At 46.5% G+C, this 15882-nt stretch overlaps 2 protein-coding genes and 1 pseudogene across 2 annotated transcripts in view; all 3 read left to right on the forward strand.

Annotated features, from left to right (window-relative positions):
• Positions 1-11428, forward strand: part of LOC131280408 (WAS/WASL-interacting protein family member 3-like) — a 30185-nt gene extending 18757 nt beyond the window's left edge. Inside the window, exon 2 of the mRNA XM_058307069.2 lies at positions 10521-11428. Coding sequence (XP_058163052.1) covers positions 10521-11336 — 816 coding nt within the window. The 3' untranslated portion in view covers positions 11337-11428. The remainder of the gene's footprint in view (positions 1-10520) is intronic.
• Positions 629-1568, forward strand: LOC101420576 (UAP56-interacting factor pseudogene; annotated as a pseudogene).
• Positions 7367-7723, forward strand: LOC139439946 (endogenous retrovirus group K member 8 Pro protein-like). The gene has a single exon (XM_071218378.1). The coding sequence runs from the start codon at positions 7367-7369 to the stop codon at positions 7721-7723; it is 357 nt and encodes a 118-aa protein (XP_071074479.1).
• Positions 11429-15882: the final 4454 nt, after the last annotated feature.

Raw genomic sequence — 15882 nt, forward strand, 5'->3', positions numbered from 1 at the left:
AGCCCTAATCTTAACATAATTTAATCAAAGACATCTGAGCTGAATCTAATACACTCAAGGGGATCGCACCCAGGGGAACAGACCAGTTTAAAAACATAATCCTTCTTGGAATTCATAAATAATATCAACCTGCTACACTCATCAAGCCTTTACTGACTTTTGTGGTATGGCTCTCATTTATTTATTTTTATTCTTTTATTAGAGAAGTTATGTACTACAGAACAATCATGCATAAAACACAGGATTCCCGTGCAACTCTCTTCCATCAACCCTTGCACTGGTGTGGAACATTTGTTACAATTGATGATAGTACATTTTAAAAACTGTGCTATTACTTAAAATCCATGGTTTAATTTAGGGTTCCCTGTTTGTGTAGTATAATTCCATGGATTTTAAAACATTTATTCTGTTATCATATATACAGTCTAAAACTAATGTATTTTTTACTTTGTTGAATTACTCAACACTCAAGTTCTTTAAAAGACAATTAACTGACAAATTATGCATTCATTCAATAAATTCATCACGCATCTACTGTATGCCAGACATCTGCTAGATACTGGGTAAATATTGGCAAAAATTTCCAGACCTAAGGTAGTCTGCCTCTGTGAGTGAAAGGTGGCAGGACTCAAACTCAGGCCTTCCCTACTGACTGATGCAGCACAACTGTCTTCAGTCATGAACGCATATGGTACCTGATTGGTGGGAGCCATGGTGGCTCTGGTGCCATGAACGAAAAGTTGCAGCAATGAAAACCTGGACCAAATTAGGTAGTATAATGAAATTGAATCAAAAGAAAGGAAAGAAGCAGAATTTTCCAATACTAAACAGAAGACCCCAACAAAGTGGTACCAGACAATTCAGAATGAGAATACCATGGGGAATCCAATAAAATTCTGGTTTTGGTAAGAATAGTTTGAGCCATAGAAGAAGAGTAATGCCTAGAAAGAGATACCTTATAGGGTTATCCGTGGCCTTGCATTTAGGGAAGCAAATGGAATTTGAAAAGGAATTAGTCTTGTGAATCAACCACCTTTAAGTGACAAGAATATAGAGTGATACTTTCCTGTATTAAAAAGGAAAGCAAACTTTTTGAGACAAAATGAAGCACAGACGAAACCAGTTGCAGTTCTCAAAAGACTTAACCAGTTAAACGGAAAAAAATAACATTCCAGCCGATTTTACCAGAAGTTGACATAAATTAAGCCATCAGAAAGACACTAAAAGCAACTTTTCTTTTCAGAAAAGCCCTAAAAGTTCAGGCCTAGTTGAACACAGAACAACTGCTAGGAGCTATAGTGGCAAAAAAGAACTCTGGCGGATTTCCACCACAAATGGAGAAATTTTAACTGCATCCATTGACAATCCTGGAGCAGTACAATGCCCTGTAACTCAGAAACTATGATTAACTCATACCATTGTATCCTCATTCTTGGTAAAGCACAAGCAATCTAATAGAAAGAAAACACACAGGGATGACTTTGAACGAGTGAGTTGGGATCCTGAAGGAACAAAGAGCCACTCTGATGTTCATCAAAGGAGGAAGCCTCTTTGTAACTGTGGGATAAATGCCATGTCAAAGGGGCTTTTTAGTGATGACTCTTTTTGAAAAGTTGAATTGCTTGAAGAGTTTGTCATAGAAATTCAAGAAACTTTATTTTAAAATATTCACAAGGCTAAATAACTTTTTATTTTTGAAGTTAAAAAAAAACATGTATAAATCATGCCCTGAAAGAATAACAGATAATACTATACCTGTTGTTTTAAAAATTTTATTTTTATTTTTAAAGAAGCTTTAGATTACATTAAATGTTACATAAAAATATCACATTCCCTCCCCCTCCCATACTTTCCCATATTAACAACATCCTCATTACTGTGGTACATTTGTTGCAATTGATGAACACACACTAAATCATTGCTCCTAACTGTGGAAAATAGTTTGCATTATACTTTATACTCTGTCCCACACAATTTTGTAGGTTATGAAAAAATGTATAATGGCCTGTATCGGTCATTGCAATGTTATACATGACAATTCCATTGTCCCAAAAATGCTCCCATATTACACCTATTCTTTCCCCTCCCTCCCATCAGAACCTCTGGTGGCCACTGCCTTTATATCAATGATAAAAGTTCTTCCACTGCTAGAATAAAATAAGTCTATAATAGAATAATAGTAAGTCTACTTTAGTCCATTGTTCATTTCCTAATCTGGAGCATTTGGAGATGGTGATGCCTACACTGCTTCTAATTGAGAGGAGGCTTAGATCCCATGGCGCAGATGGATGGAACTATCTTGCTTGTAGTTGCAGACACTCTGTTTCTTGGGATGGGTGTTGTCCATCATCATCTCCTTGTTGTCCTGGGTGAGTCCAATGAACTAGAGTATATGTGCTTCAACTCTGCTGAGATTTGAGCTCAACTGGCACATGAACGGGCCAAAGATTTAAGTCTCTGGGACATATATTTAGCAAGTATAGTGCTAATGATAGGTTCAAATAAAAGGGGCAGAAAAGCCATGTATAAGGAAACTATAACTGAGTCTAACTCTGTTACACTGTGGAGCATATGTTCCAAAGTAAGGCACACTGAAAGGCTGCTGAATTCTTGAGCTTGTCTGCCCTGCCTATAGCATCTAGATGTCTCTAGAGCCCTCAGGAGCCCCACTGTTTGAGGCATTGTTTGCTGTGGTAGAAAAGAGATCCTGCTGAGACATACATAAGTCTAACCTCTGGAATGAACTCCTGACTCACTTTGAAGTCTCTTAGCCATAAAAGCTCATTTGTATTAAATATGTGCTCCTTTTGGTCAAGGTCTTTTTCCAGATGCATTGCTAGTTGGTGGTCAGTAATAATTCCTCAGTGCCAGGGAGGCTCATCCCCAGGAATCATGTCCCACACTGGGTGGGGAGAGGGGAAGGTAGTGCATTTATATAATGGGCTTGGCTTAGAGAGAGGCCACATTTGAGCCCAAGGAGGCTTTCAGATGGTAACTCTTAGGCAATATATAATACTAGGCTAAGTTTCAATTTCACAAGTAAAGGTTCATAAATTCCATCATCAATATCAAGGGTCTGGCGTAATGTCTTCCTTCGCTAGGCACTGCCCTTATGCTCAGGAGACTCTTGCCATCCTATTAGAAAATTTAGCAGGATGCCTCAGGATAGGAATTCAGATTTCTTTCAGTTATTGTGTGGGTCTGCACCTACCGAGATAACACCCACTATCTGTTCTTAACATTTTCGTGGTTTGCTCAGCATAACAATCCTCTATTTGACTTCTTTGTTTCCTCATGCAGCAGAAGACAAAGATAGAAATTCATTATTTTTATGATAGTGGTATTTAGTATCTTGTCTCCTGTGCCTACTTTTTAGAATTTGCCGTGGTAAATTTTTGGAAATATGAATAGGTCCTTTAGTTGCTGTGTTGATGCAATAAATGCAGTTGCCTTTTTTCAATAGAAATGTATTTTTAAAATTTTAAAAATTCAAATTAAATTAAATTAAATTAAATTAAAATTCATTAGTATTTCAGTTTGAAGTGTGAAAATTTATGGGAATATCTGGAACACAGTCTTTTTTTTCATGTGGTGTTAGGTTAATCCCTGTGATTGGTAAATCTCTAGTGACAAACGTTTAACAAAAAAATGTGGATCTAGGCATTAGTTTTAGTTTAAGACATTGGTGTTGGAAGGCTGTAAATGTATGTTTACAAAGTTATCTGATAGAGCCTTGGAGGAGAAGGTCCAATGTAAAAAATCTGACAGTTTGTGTTTAGTAAATGAAGAAAGCATGAGAGGAAGTAGCAGGTTGAAAAACAGATAACTAAGGTGAAAAACTTCAAAACTCAAATCATAGGTATTCTCTTTGGATATAGTATAGTCTTGGGTCTAGTGTCCACAAAGAATTTTACAAATGATATTTAAAAGCACTATAATTATTAAAATGGACTGAGTCCCTTAGATATTTTGGTAGTAAAATTAATAGCCATAAAGTCCTAGACTTTCTTCTTATTCAAAAAGTTACATTTTACAAGACAAAAATATACTTGTCTATATCATGAAGAAAAAGTGCAAAAGTGATGAGAGTTATATTATAAATTTGCTTTATACCTCTCACTGATTTATTTTATGGTATAAAGTTGAGGCATTTATGGGGAGAAAAAAATTTAGTTCCCTGCTCCCCCTCTCCCTTTTAGCCCCCCCCCCCCCATGCTCTGGGAGGTGGGGGGTGGGAGGATTTAGTCTGTTATGCCAAGCACTAAGAGTTCCTCATATAGCTGTACATTATAAGTTTTGGGATAATGCCAAAATGCAGTAAAATATTCCAGCTACAAGTTATAATTTTGTTCATTATGAAGCTTGACCTTTGGTTTTCTATAACATTAAAACCTCTAAACAGGCATTAGTTTCTCTAGAGTATGATAGTGTTGACTTTTCCCATTTAAAAAAAAAAGTTGCTCACTCTTGCTTTCTTTGCATTGTGTATTAAACTTCATTGTCACTCATAACTCCTTGGGTTTACCTATTGGTTTATTAAGAAGCTTAGCCACAAAAGGCCATGAACAACAGTTTTGTGCTTATACCAAAGCATTAAATCTGATCCTAAATATCTGGTATTTTGCCAGTACTTCTACTGATAAGGGATTATTGGAAATCAGTAACAGTATTTCAGTACAAACCCTGGTCACTCCTTAGCTATTTTATGCTTTTTGTAGAGGCCAAGGTACCATTGCAAAACATTTTTGCAAGTATAAATGCTTGTATTTGGTCCAGGAACAATACATTTTAGAATGGTTAGAATTATGGTAGTGAGGAGAGACGTCAGGCCGGGGTGTGGCTCACGGCAGTGGCAGGGCTCGGCACACGCCAGGCGCCGCCGTGGGCCACCCGGGCGGCAGGCACGGGCGTACGGCCCTCTGCCGAGAGGGGAAACCGGGCGCTTTCCCGCCCTCCCCTCGCTCCCCCGCCACGATCCGGCCGCTCCCTGTGCCTCTCTCTCAACCCCCCCCCTCCAGGGGCCTCCGCGAGAGGCCGCCGCCATAGAGGAACCCCCACGCCTCTTCCCCCCTCCCACAACACGCAAGTGCAGACATAATCACCGCTTGCCACACCCCTCCCGGCAGGGCGCGGGCGCACCTGGCAGTCACAGCCTGCCAGCCCCCGGCCCGCCCCTTGCCGGCCCCCCCCTGCCCAGTCTCCGCCCACTGGCCTGGATAGCGACATCTCCCAGCCATATTAGGGCATAAAGTCCATTCCCACCAATCCACACTCGCCCCAGGCCAGCCCCGCCTCTGCTCCCCCAGACTTTTATTTGCAAGCACTTCCTCAATAAACAGACCTGTGCATAGTCCTCGTCTCCGTGGCATTCTTCATCGCGTCGCGCGTCCCCACCAAACCTGAGCGGCGAGAAGGGGCCTTGAGGCTTCGTGCCCGCTCCTCCTCCTTCGCCCGCGTGGCGGCCCCATCCGGAGAGCCCGCCCGGCCAGCCTCGCCGGCCCTCCCAGAGGCCCGAAACCGCCCGCAGTTTGGCGCCCAACGTGGGGCAGTCCTCGACGCCAGGCCCCTCGTTCCGCTCAAGGTAGGGACTCTTCGGCGTCCTCCATTCAAACCAGAATGGGTGCTTCGCTTTCCTCCCATCAGGTCCCGCAGGTTCGGGCCCTGGCTGCCCTCTTGGAAACCAACCACGTCAAGGTTTCCGTCCACCAGCTTCAGCGCTATTGGGACTTGCTTCTCCTGTTCAATCCCTGGCTCACCACCTGCCTGCTCTGGAGTCCTCAGACTTATGCCAGGCTGATTGACCGAGTCACCTCCTCTATGGAGCGTGAAGGCCGATCGTTTTCCCCCGGCCTCCTCCCTGCCCTCGTGGCCATTCGCGCCTGCTTGCAAGGTGTGCCCACCCCTGAGGCCGAGACTTTCCCGTGCGATACTCTGGGTGGCTCCGATAAGGGAAACGCTTGTGAGGAGGATGCTCCCAACAGTGATTCTGACACTGAATCTCTCTCAGCCCAGCTAAACACCGCCCTTGAACTTAACCCCCTCTGCGCCGCTGATTCTGACTCTGACCAAGATGGCGAACTTCCTCCTTCTTCTTCGCGGAAGAAGGGGAAGTCCACCCAAGATGGCGCACTTCCTCCTTCTTCCTCTCAAAAGAGGAAGAAGTCCCACTCCCCGCCCCTTCCTGCTTCTTCACGGAAGGAACCTCCGCCTCTATACCCTCCCCTTCCTGCCTCGGCGCCATCTTGCCACTACCTGCCCAACCCGGAAACGGAAATGCTGCGTCCGCCATCTTCCGATGATGACCTGGATTTTGAACATGAGCGGCCGCCATCTTATGCACCGCCGCAACCCTTCCTTCACCAAGGGTACCCTTCCCCACGCACTGACGAATTTCTCTTAAAGCCTCCCACCGCTCCGCTCGCTGATATGTACCCGCTAAACCCCAACCGTTCTCCGGCGAACCCCCAAGTGTGGGTTCCCTTCTCCCCTAAGGATGTGCAAGCCCTCCGTAACGCCATCTGAGAGGACGGGCTCGCTAGTCCCCATGCTAAGGACCTGCTAGAGCGCATGTCCGTTGCCCGCTGCCTTCCATATGATTGGATCTCCCTCGCGAGGGGTGCTCTCCCGTCAGGGCAATTCATCGACTGGCGCGCGCACTTTGCCGCCGAGAATGAAAGACAAATCGCCGAGAACGCCCGCAACGGGACCCCATACCCTCCCAACGCGTTCCTCGGGCTGGGGTGCTTCAGCGCGCCTCAACGCTTTTTGGGCCTTCCTCAAGGCTTCTTTCTCCAGTTGAGTGCCCTCCGAGCCTTCTGCAACTGCGCCGCCTCCGCTCCCGAGCCACTCACTAGGCTCTTTCAAAAACCTGAGGAACCATTCGCCGACTTCATGGCGCGCGTTCAGGCCGCCGCTGAGCGCAAAGTCGTCGGCGCACAAGCTCAAACTTCCTTCATCAAGGACATCGTCCAAGAGGGTGCAAACCCAATTGCAAAGCAATCATCAGACCGTTGAGAGACAAGCCCCTCCATGATTGGGTCCTGGCCTGCTCCGGTGTCAATGTCCAGGCCTCCGCCATGGCCCAGGCCGTCCTCGCTGCCGTCTCAGCCTCCAATGAATGCTTCCGCTGTGGCGAACTCGGTCATTACGCTCGAGGATGTCCCAACAAACCGCGGCCACCGCCGAACTTGCCCGAGGCAAGCCGTCCGCCACGGGCTCCCTCCACTCCGTGCCCACGATGTGGAAAAGTGTACCATTGGGCCCGCGACTGCCGCGTCCCTAACACCAGCCGCATGCCTTTAAACGGCCATGGGGGCAGGCCTCAGCCCCGCAACAAAGAGGCCACGGCGACTCAGCCTCCCCGCCCATGAGAGTACTCTGGTCTGTTCCCATTGCGCCCTCCACCAAACCTCTTCTCTCCATCCAAGTGTCTGGCCGCTGGCTCACAGGGTTGCTTGATACAGGAGCGGAAATTTCCTGCATCCCATTTGATCAGGCCGGCCACCTCCCCCTCACCGATGGGCCCTTGGTTGTTGGGGCCACTGGCCAAGCGCCCTCCCAGCAAGTTGCCCAAGATGTCGTCTGGAGAGATGCTGAGGGCCGTCAAGGAACCTTCCGCCCCCTCGTTCTAAAAGAAATCTCGCAAGTTCTCTGGGGCCGTGATATCCTGCACCAGTCGGGGGCCATTCTCACTGCTTCGCCACCGCAGCTGCCCCCCCAATAGCTTCGGCCATTGTTCGCGTTCAACCTCCAGCGCCCGTTCCTCTGCGTTGGGATACAGAGGAACCCATTTGGGTGGAACAATGGCCTTTTCCAATCCCTAAACTGGACATTCTCAAGGGACTCGTGAGCGAGCAGCTTCGTGCGGGCCACATCGAGCCCTCCACCAGCGCTTACAACTCTCCAATATTCTTCATTCAGAAGAAGAATGGCAAGCCTCGTCTACTCCAAGACTTGAGGGAAATCAACAAACATATCTAGCCTATGGGGTCGCCGCAGCCCGGCCTCCCCCACCCTACAGCCGTCCCTCGGCATTGGTTTGTTGCAGTAATAGACATCAAAGACTGTTTTTTTTCCATTCCACTCCACCCGGCAGATCGGCCGAAATTCGCCTTCACGGTTCCCCAAACCAATCATCGGGAACCAGCACAGCGATACCAATGGCGCGTTTTGCCCCAAGGCATGCGGAATAGTCCCGCCATTTGTCAAATGTACGTGTGGGAAGCCATCCAGCCGCTCGTGAGGTATGCCAACATCATTCACTACATGGACGATTTGCTTATCGCCCATCCCTCCGAGCCAGGTTTGCGCACAGTACTGGAGCAACTCTTAGGCCATCTTCAGGATTTGGGTCTCAAAGTCAATGCACAGAAGCTAACAGTCCATCTGCCGTACCAGTTCCTGGGGTTCTCCATCACTTCCACTGTTACACCTCAAACGCCAAAACTTAAAGTGCCCGATTCGCTCACGCTCCATGAACTGCAACAGCTTTGTGGGCAAATCAACTGGGTGCGCTCGGCGCTTTCCCTTACCACACAGCAGCTTCAGCCATTGTTTCAGCTCTTGCGCACTAATGCGCCGCCCTCGCCAGGACTTCACAGAAGAATCACCCTCACTCCTGAGGCCAAGGAAGCCCTTCATCAGATCAACTCCGCCCTCGAGCACTGTCAGCTCCAACGGTATGACCCCGAAAAACCACTACTGGGACTAATCTTGCCCACCCGGGGCACACCTACGGGCCTTCTTTGGCAGGACGGGCCACTCCTCTGGGTCCACATGGCCAAGAGCAAGCTCAGAAAAATTGGCCCTCAAGCTACCCTATTCATTCAGCTCACCACAGCCCTGGTCACCCACGCCTCATATCATTATGGGTACCTGCCTGACACCATCGTGTGGCCACTAACTGCTGAACAGACCACTACTTTGCTGCGTAGTTTCATCGACATGCAGGTGCTCATGGAACTCTTTCGCGGGAGCTTCGACAACCACTTTCCGCAGCACCGGCTGCTGCAAGGCCTCCCCCTGCTAGATATCACAGCGCCTAACCATTTCCCCTTTCCGTCCCGCAAACCCCTCCCGGGTGCGGCCATCGTCTTCACAGATGCTTCAAAAACTAAGTTCGCCGCAGTTGTCTACGCGCCTAATGAGCACCAGCCGCGCACTCATGTGCGCCTCCATCAGTCCTCTGTCCAAGTAGCAGAACTGCGAGCTGTCCTTATGGCCCTCCAGCTGAATCCTGATTGCCCCTTGAACATCTTCACCAACAGCCTCTATTGTCTTCAAGTCTGTCAAGTCATCGCCTTTTCAGCGTTTTTTCCACCCGACTTCCCTCCCAATAAGGACATCAATGCCGCTCTTCTGCAGCTCCAGGAGCAGCTTGAAGAGCGCCAGCAGCCTTGGTTCATCACCCACATCCGCAGTCACTCCGGCCTCCCAGGGCCTTTGGCTCATGGCAACCATCTGGCCGATCAAGCCGTCCACCTACTACCAACAGACCCTGTGGGTGCCGCTGCTGCAGTCGGCGATCTTATCAATCAGGCCAAGTTGCTGCACGCCAGGTTTCATTTTTCAGCCAGAAGCATACACAAGCTCTTTCCGGACCTGCCAATTCATACTTGCAAGCACCTTGTCCGGTCATGCCGGACCTGTGCCCCGCTGCTGCCTCTTGGACCACTTCAGCCCCAAGGAGTTAATCCTCGTGGACTTCGGCCCAACTCTAGGTGGCAATTGGACGTGACTCATGTTCCTCAATTCGGTCGTTGGAGATACCTTCATGTAGTGATCGACACATTCTCTCATCTCTGTTATGCTACCGCACTCACGGGAGAAACCGCCAAGCATGCCGTCCAAGCCCTTCGAGAGTCCATCCTCTTCATGGGCGTCCCCTGGGACATCAAAACAGATAACGGACCTGCCTACAGAAGTGCTTCCTTCGCGGAGTTCCTCAAGCTGTACAACATCACTCACCACTTTGGCATCCCATACAACCCCCAGGGCCAAGGCGTGGTAGAGCGCACTCATCATTTTCTCAAGTTTCTTATCACTAAGGAGACCAGCAACCATCCACGCCGCACCCCCCGTGACATCGTCACCGAGGTTTTAATCCGCCACAATTTAATGGCTTTTGACAGCCAGGGGTGCTCACCAGTTCACAAGCACTGGGGCCTACCTTCCGGGCTACCCCCACACCGCTCGTCCTCTGGCGCGACCGGCAAACATCCAACTGGTGCGGGCCCGCCCCTCTCCTGGCCCAAGGGCGAGGATTCGCCTGCGTCTTCCCAGACTCAGAGCCTCAGCCCATTTGGGTCCCCGGATGCCTCGTCAAGCCCTATACCGCCGAGACCCCGGCTGATGCTGACCCTCAAAGTCAGCCGGCCGAACTTTCCACCTGACCCTCCCTTCCATGCTATCATTCATTCTGCTCTTCCCTTCTCCCTGCCCCCCCCAACAACATTCAGAGGGAGGTGTGGGTGGGGGGAAGGGGGGAAGTGTAGGATTTTCTCTTCATTCTGTCTCCGCAGATGGCCCCTCGTCGCCCACCGCCTGTCCCGAGCACCGGCGATCCAGCCCCGTCAACCCGTCGCCAGCTCCGCCGTCTTCGGCTACTCAACCATCGCATGCAGCAGCTCAACATCTCCAACCCTGAGGATCCCCTCCGCTCACAGATCCTGCACCTTCTCCACCGCGCGAAAGAGGCTGCGGGGCAAAGGCCACTGCCGCCCCCCGGCACCCCTCCCCTCGTTCACATCCTTGTCATCATCTTTCTACTTCTCCTCATAATAGCCCTTGGCGGCTTCCTCTGTGTGCGACGCGCTCTCAGGACACATCACGACCGCCAGGCCCTCCTTGCCACGGCCGCGCTGGCCCTTATTAAAAAAGAAGGGGGAGATGGGGAGAGACGTCAGGCCGAGGTGTGGCTCACGGCAGTGGCAGGGCTCGGCACACACCAGGCGCCGCCGTGGGCCAGCCCCGGCGGCAGGCACGGGCGTACGGCCCTCTGCCGAGAGGGGAAACCGGGCGCTTTCCCGCCCTCCCCTCGCTCCCCCGCCACGATCCAGCCGCTGCCTGCGCCTCTCTCTCAACCCCCCCACCTCCAGGGGCCTCCGCGAGAGGCCGCCGCCATAGAGGAACCCCCGCGCTTCTTCCCCCCTCCCACAACACGCAAGTGCAGACATAATCACCGCTTGCCACACCCCTCCCGGCAGGGCGCGGGCGCGCCTGGCAGTCACAGCCTGCCAGCCCCCGGCCCGCCCGCCCCTTGCCGGCCCCCCCCCCCCCCGCCCGGTCTCCGCCCACTGGCCTGGATAGCGACATCTCCCAGCCATATTAGGGCATAAAGTCCATTCCCACCAATCCACACTCGCCCCAGGCCAGCCCCGCCTCTGCTCCCCCAGACTTTTATTTGCAAGCACTTCCTCAATAAACAGACCTGCGCATAGTCCTCGTCTCCGTGGCGTTCTTCATCGCGTCGCACATCCCCACAAAACCTGAGCGGCGAGAAGGGGCCTTGAGGCTTCGTGCCCGCTCCTCCTCCTTCGCCCGCGCGGCGGCCCCATCCGGAGAGCCCGCCCGGCCAGCCTCGCAGGCCCTCCCGGAGGCCCGAAACCGCCCGCATGGTAGCTTCTTTTAAAGCAAAGGAAAAGCAACTAAACATGAGTTTGTTATTTCTAGAACAATTTGTGAAAATATGGTGTAAAGGTAATTTTCAGTTTCCTGTTGAGTTATTTTAAATATTGTGCAGAGCTATAATTCATGCCATTTTTTTGGAAAACCCTAAAAATCATGCCAAATATCAATGTTAAATAATTGCCCCAAATATCAAACAACAAATTTTCTTTGGTATATTAAACTTCTGTTCTTTGTGCATCTGTAGCTTAATTTCCTTTTTAAATACAAACTTTTACTTTTGGTAAAAAATCCAGATATAACACTTATAGACTACTAAAGCACAAATAAAAATATAAAATCACAGTTGTATGAGTACTACTGAGGGGTAGGTGTGGTAGTATGATAGTTAATTAAAGGCAGATTTAATGAAATTGAGAATAACAGGAAAGACTTCTTTGAAGAAGGATTGATTAAGAAATAAGCTTTAATAAACAAAGAAGGCAGAGAAGAGGCTTCTAGGCAGAAAAATAGCATGTGCTAAGTCCCAATGACAAGAGGGTGGTCCAATGAATTGGAAGAGGGGTTTAAAGTTGTTACATGAGATGAGCCCAGAGTTGGGACCACGCCATGAAAGATTTGTAGGCAGTGTTAGGCATTTTAGCTTTATTCTGAGAGTAGCTAAATGTATTGAAGACTAGGGGCATGTTCAGGTTTACAATATGGAAAATCACTCTAAGTGCATTGTAGAGTATAGAGAGAGGCAAGAATGAGTTAGTAGGATCCATTAGAAGATTGTTTTAGGAAGACAATATATGCTTAGACCATACATTGTCAACAAGGGTGATAGAACTCCAAACAGGGCAAAAACTAGTTTATGGGGAACAGAAAAATATAGGATACTACAATGGTTCATGGCCTTCCAAAGCTAAACCCTACCCAATTAAATCTTATTACTTAGTATTTAATTTCTCTCCTTGGAGTTTCTTGGGAATTTCTTCTTAGCATTGACACTGATTTTACTGAAGAAACCCAAAATGTATGTAAGATCAATGCTACCAAGCTATGCTGAGTTGATATCCTGGTTATGGAGGATGAGAGGGGGAGAAGATATGAATAATGACTTGTAGGTCTGGCTTATAGTACAATGTAGATGATTCTGCCAACCACTGACATAGGGAATAGGGAAAACTAGAAGAGCACTAGTTGTTGGTTTGTTACTTGCTTGTTTATTTTGTGGGATCTCTTAGGGTGTGTGTGACTGTGTGTTTGTATGCAGCAGGAGAGAAATGACTTATGTACAAAGGATCTTCAATAAGATTAAAAGCTGATTTCTCATCAGAAACCATGGAGACTAGAAGGCAATGGAATGACATATTCAAAATGCTGAAAGAAACAACATCAATCAAGAATTCGATATCAGGCAAAATGGTTCTTCAAAATGAAGGCAATATTAAAATATTCCCAGATGAACAAAAACTGAGAGAGTTCATTACTAACAGACCTAAGCTACAAGAAATACATCCTGAAGAAAAATTGTTAATCCTTCACAAATTCTTCCCCCAAAAATAAAGGAGAAGGGAATAATTCATAAATCATTGTCTGAGGCTACTTTTATCCTGATACTTAGGCCTGATGAAGACATCACAAGAAAACTACAGATCAATATCACTTATGAATATAGATATAAAAATCTTCAACATAATACTAGCAAATGAAGTCTGGCAGCATATGAAATGAATTCTACAAAATGATCAAGTGGGATTTATCCCAGGAATGCAAGGTTGGTTCAACATACAAAAATGAATAAATATAATACACCATAAAGAGAAAAGCCCTTATGATCATCTCAATAGATGCAGAAAAGAATTTGACAAAATCCCCCCATACCCTTTCATGATAAAAACATTCAAGAAACAAGGAATAGAAGGGCACTTCCTCAACATGATAAAGGACATCTGCAAAAACCCATACTTAACTTTGTAGTCAACAGTGGAAAGACTGAAAACTTTTCTTTTGAGATCTGGAAAAAGACAAGGATGTCCACCCTTGCCACTTCTGTTCCACAGAAATAAGAGGAATCCTAATTGGAAAAGAAGAAATAAAACTATCTTTATTTACAGGTCACATAATATTACACATAGAAATTCCTAAAGAATGCATAACATAGCTACAAGAGCAAATAAAGTAGTTCAGTTAAGGTTGCAGGATAAAAGGTCAATGTATAAAAATCAATTGTATTGGCAATGAAAAATCAGAAAACGAAATTAAGAAAACATCTCCACTTACAATAGCATCGAAAAGAATAAAATACTTTGAAATGTGGGAGTGAATGTAGCTCATGAGGTTAAGTGCCTGTTTCCCATGTGTACAGAGTCCCAGGTTCAATCCCTAGTACCTCCTAAAAACAAACCAACCAAGCAGAAAAACTCTATCATTAGGGAACAGATGTAGCTCAGTGGTTGAGCACCTCCTTCCCACATACGAGGTCCTGGGTTCAATCCCTGGTACCTCCTAAAAAAAATACTTAGAAATAAATTTAACAAAAGTAGTTCAAAACTTATATAGTAAAAATTATAAAAATTTGTTGAAAGAAATTTTAAAAGACCTAAATAAGACATTTGTGTTCATGGATTAGAAGACATATTGTTGAGATGGCAATACTTACTCCCCATGTTGATCTACAGGCACAGTGAGATCCCTATCAAAATTTCAGCTGTGTCTAACAGAAAGCTGACCCTAAAATTCCTATATAATTGCATGGGACTTAGGTTAGCTAAAACAATCTAGAAAAAAGAACAAAGTTGGAGCACTCACATGTCCTGATTTCAAACACTACTAGAAAGAAACAGTAGTAGAGACAGTGTAATACTGGCATAAGAATAGACCAATAGATTAATGAAATTGAATTGAGAGTGCAGAAATACCTATTACCTGTGGTCAATGGATTTTTTTTCTTTCTTGAGGTTCTGGGGTTTGGGGTTTGAACCTGGAACCTCATATGTGGGAAGCTGGCATTTGACCACTGAGCCACATTGGCTCCCCTGAGTTGTTTTTTTTGTTTGTTTATTTTGCTTGTTGTTCATTTTTGTTTTTTCACGAGGCACTAGGAACCAAACCTGGGACCTTCCATGTGGGAAGTGAGAGCTCAGCTGCTTGAACGACATCTGCTCCCCTCAAATGATTTTTGACAAAGCTGTCAAGACCATTAAATGTGGAAAGAAATAGTCTTTTCAACAATTAGTATTGGGATAGCTGGATATCTACAGGCAAAAGAATGAATTTGGATACTTCCGTCACCATATAGAAATTTAACTCAAAATAAATCCAAGACCTAAATGTGAGAGCTAAAACTATACAATTCTTAAAAGAAAACACTGATGTAAATTTTCATGACCTTCATTAGGAAATGGTTTCTTAGCTATGATGCCTAAGGCCCAAACAACCAAAGAAGAAATAGCAAATTGGATTTAATCACAATTAAAAATGTGTGTGCTTCAGATGACCCTATCAAGAAAGTGAAAAGGCAACCCAAAGGATCACATAACATCTTTGCAGATCATATATCTGATAAGGCTGTGGTGTTCAGAATATAAAAGGACTCTTATAACTCAACAATAAAAATATTAATAGCTCAAAAAGTGGACAAAGGATTTGAATTTAAATTTCTATGAAGAAGATATACAAATGGCTAATAAACACATGAAAAGATCCTCAATATCATTAGCTTTTAGGAAAATGCAAATCAAAACCACAATAAGATGCCATTTCACACCCAATAGGATGAATGGTTATAACCAAAACAATGGAAAATGACAAGTGTTGGCAAGGATGTGGACAAAATTGAAACCCTCATACATTGTTAGTGGGAATGTAAAATGATGTAGTACCTTTGGAAAACAATTTGGCAGTTCCTTAAAATGTTAATATAGAGGTAGTATATGACCCAGCAATTCTAGTCCTAGGTATATATTCAAGAGTATTGAAAACATTCCAGGGAGCTGATTTGGCTCAATGGATAGAGCATCTCCCTACCACATGGGAGGTCCAAGGTTCAAACCCAGGGCCTCCTGACCCATGTGATGAGCTGGCCCACATGCAGTGCTGTTGCGCGCAAGGAGTACCGTGCCATGCAGGGTGTTCCCTGCATAGGGGAGCCCCACAAACTAGGAGTGTGCCCCATAAGGAGAGCTGCCAGCATGAAAAAAGTGCAGCCTGCCCAGGGTGGTGCCGCACACACAGAGAGCTGACACAGCAAGATGACGCAACAAAAAAAGA

Source organism: Dasypus novemcinctus, chromosome 11 (genome assembly GCF_030445035.2).
Source record: "Dasypus novemcinctus isolate mDasNov1 chromosome 11, mDasNov1.1.hap2, whole genome shotgun sequence".
Classification (NCBI taxonomy): Eukaryota; Metazoa; Chordata; class Mammalia; order Cingulata; family Dasypodidae; genus Dasypus; species Dasypus novemcinctus.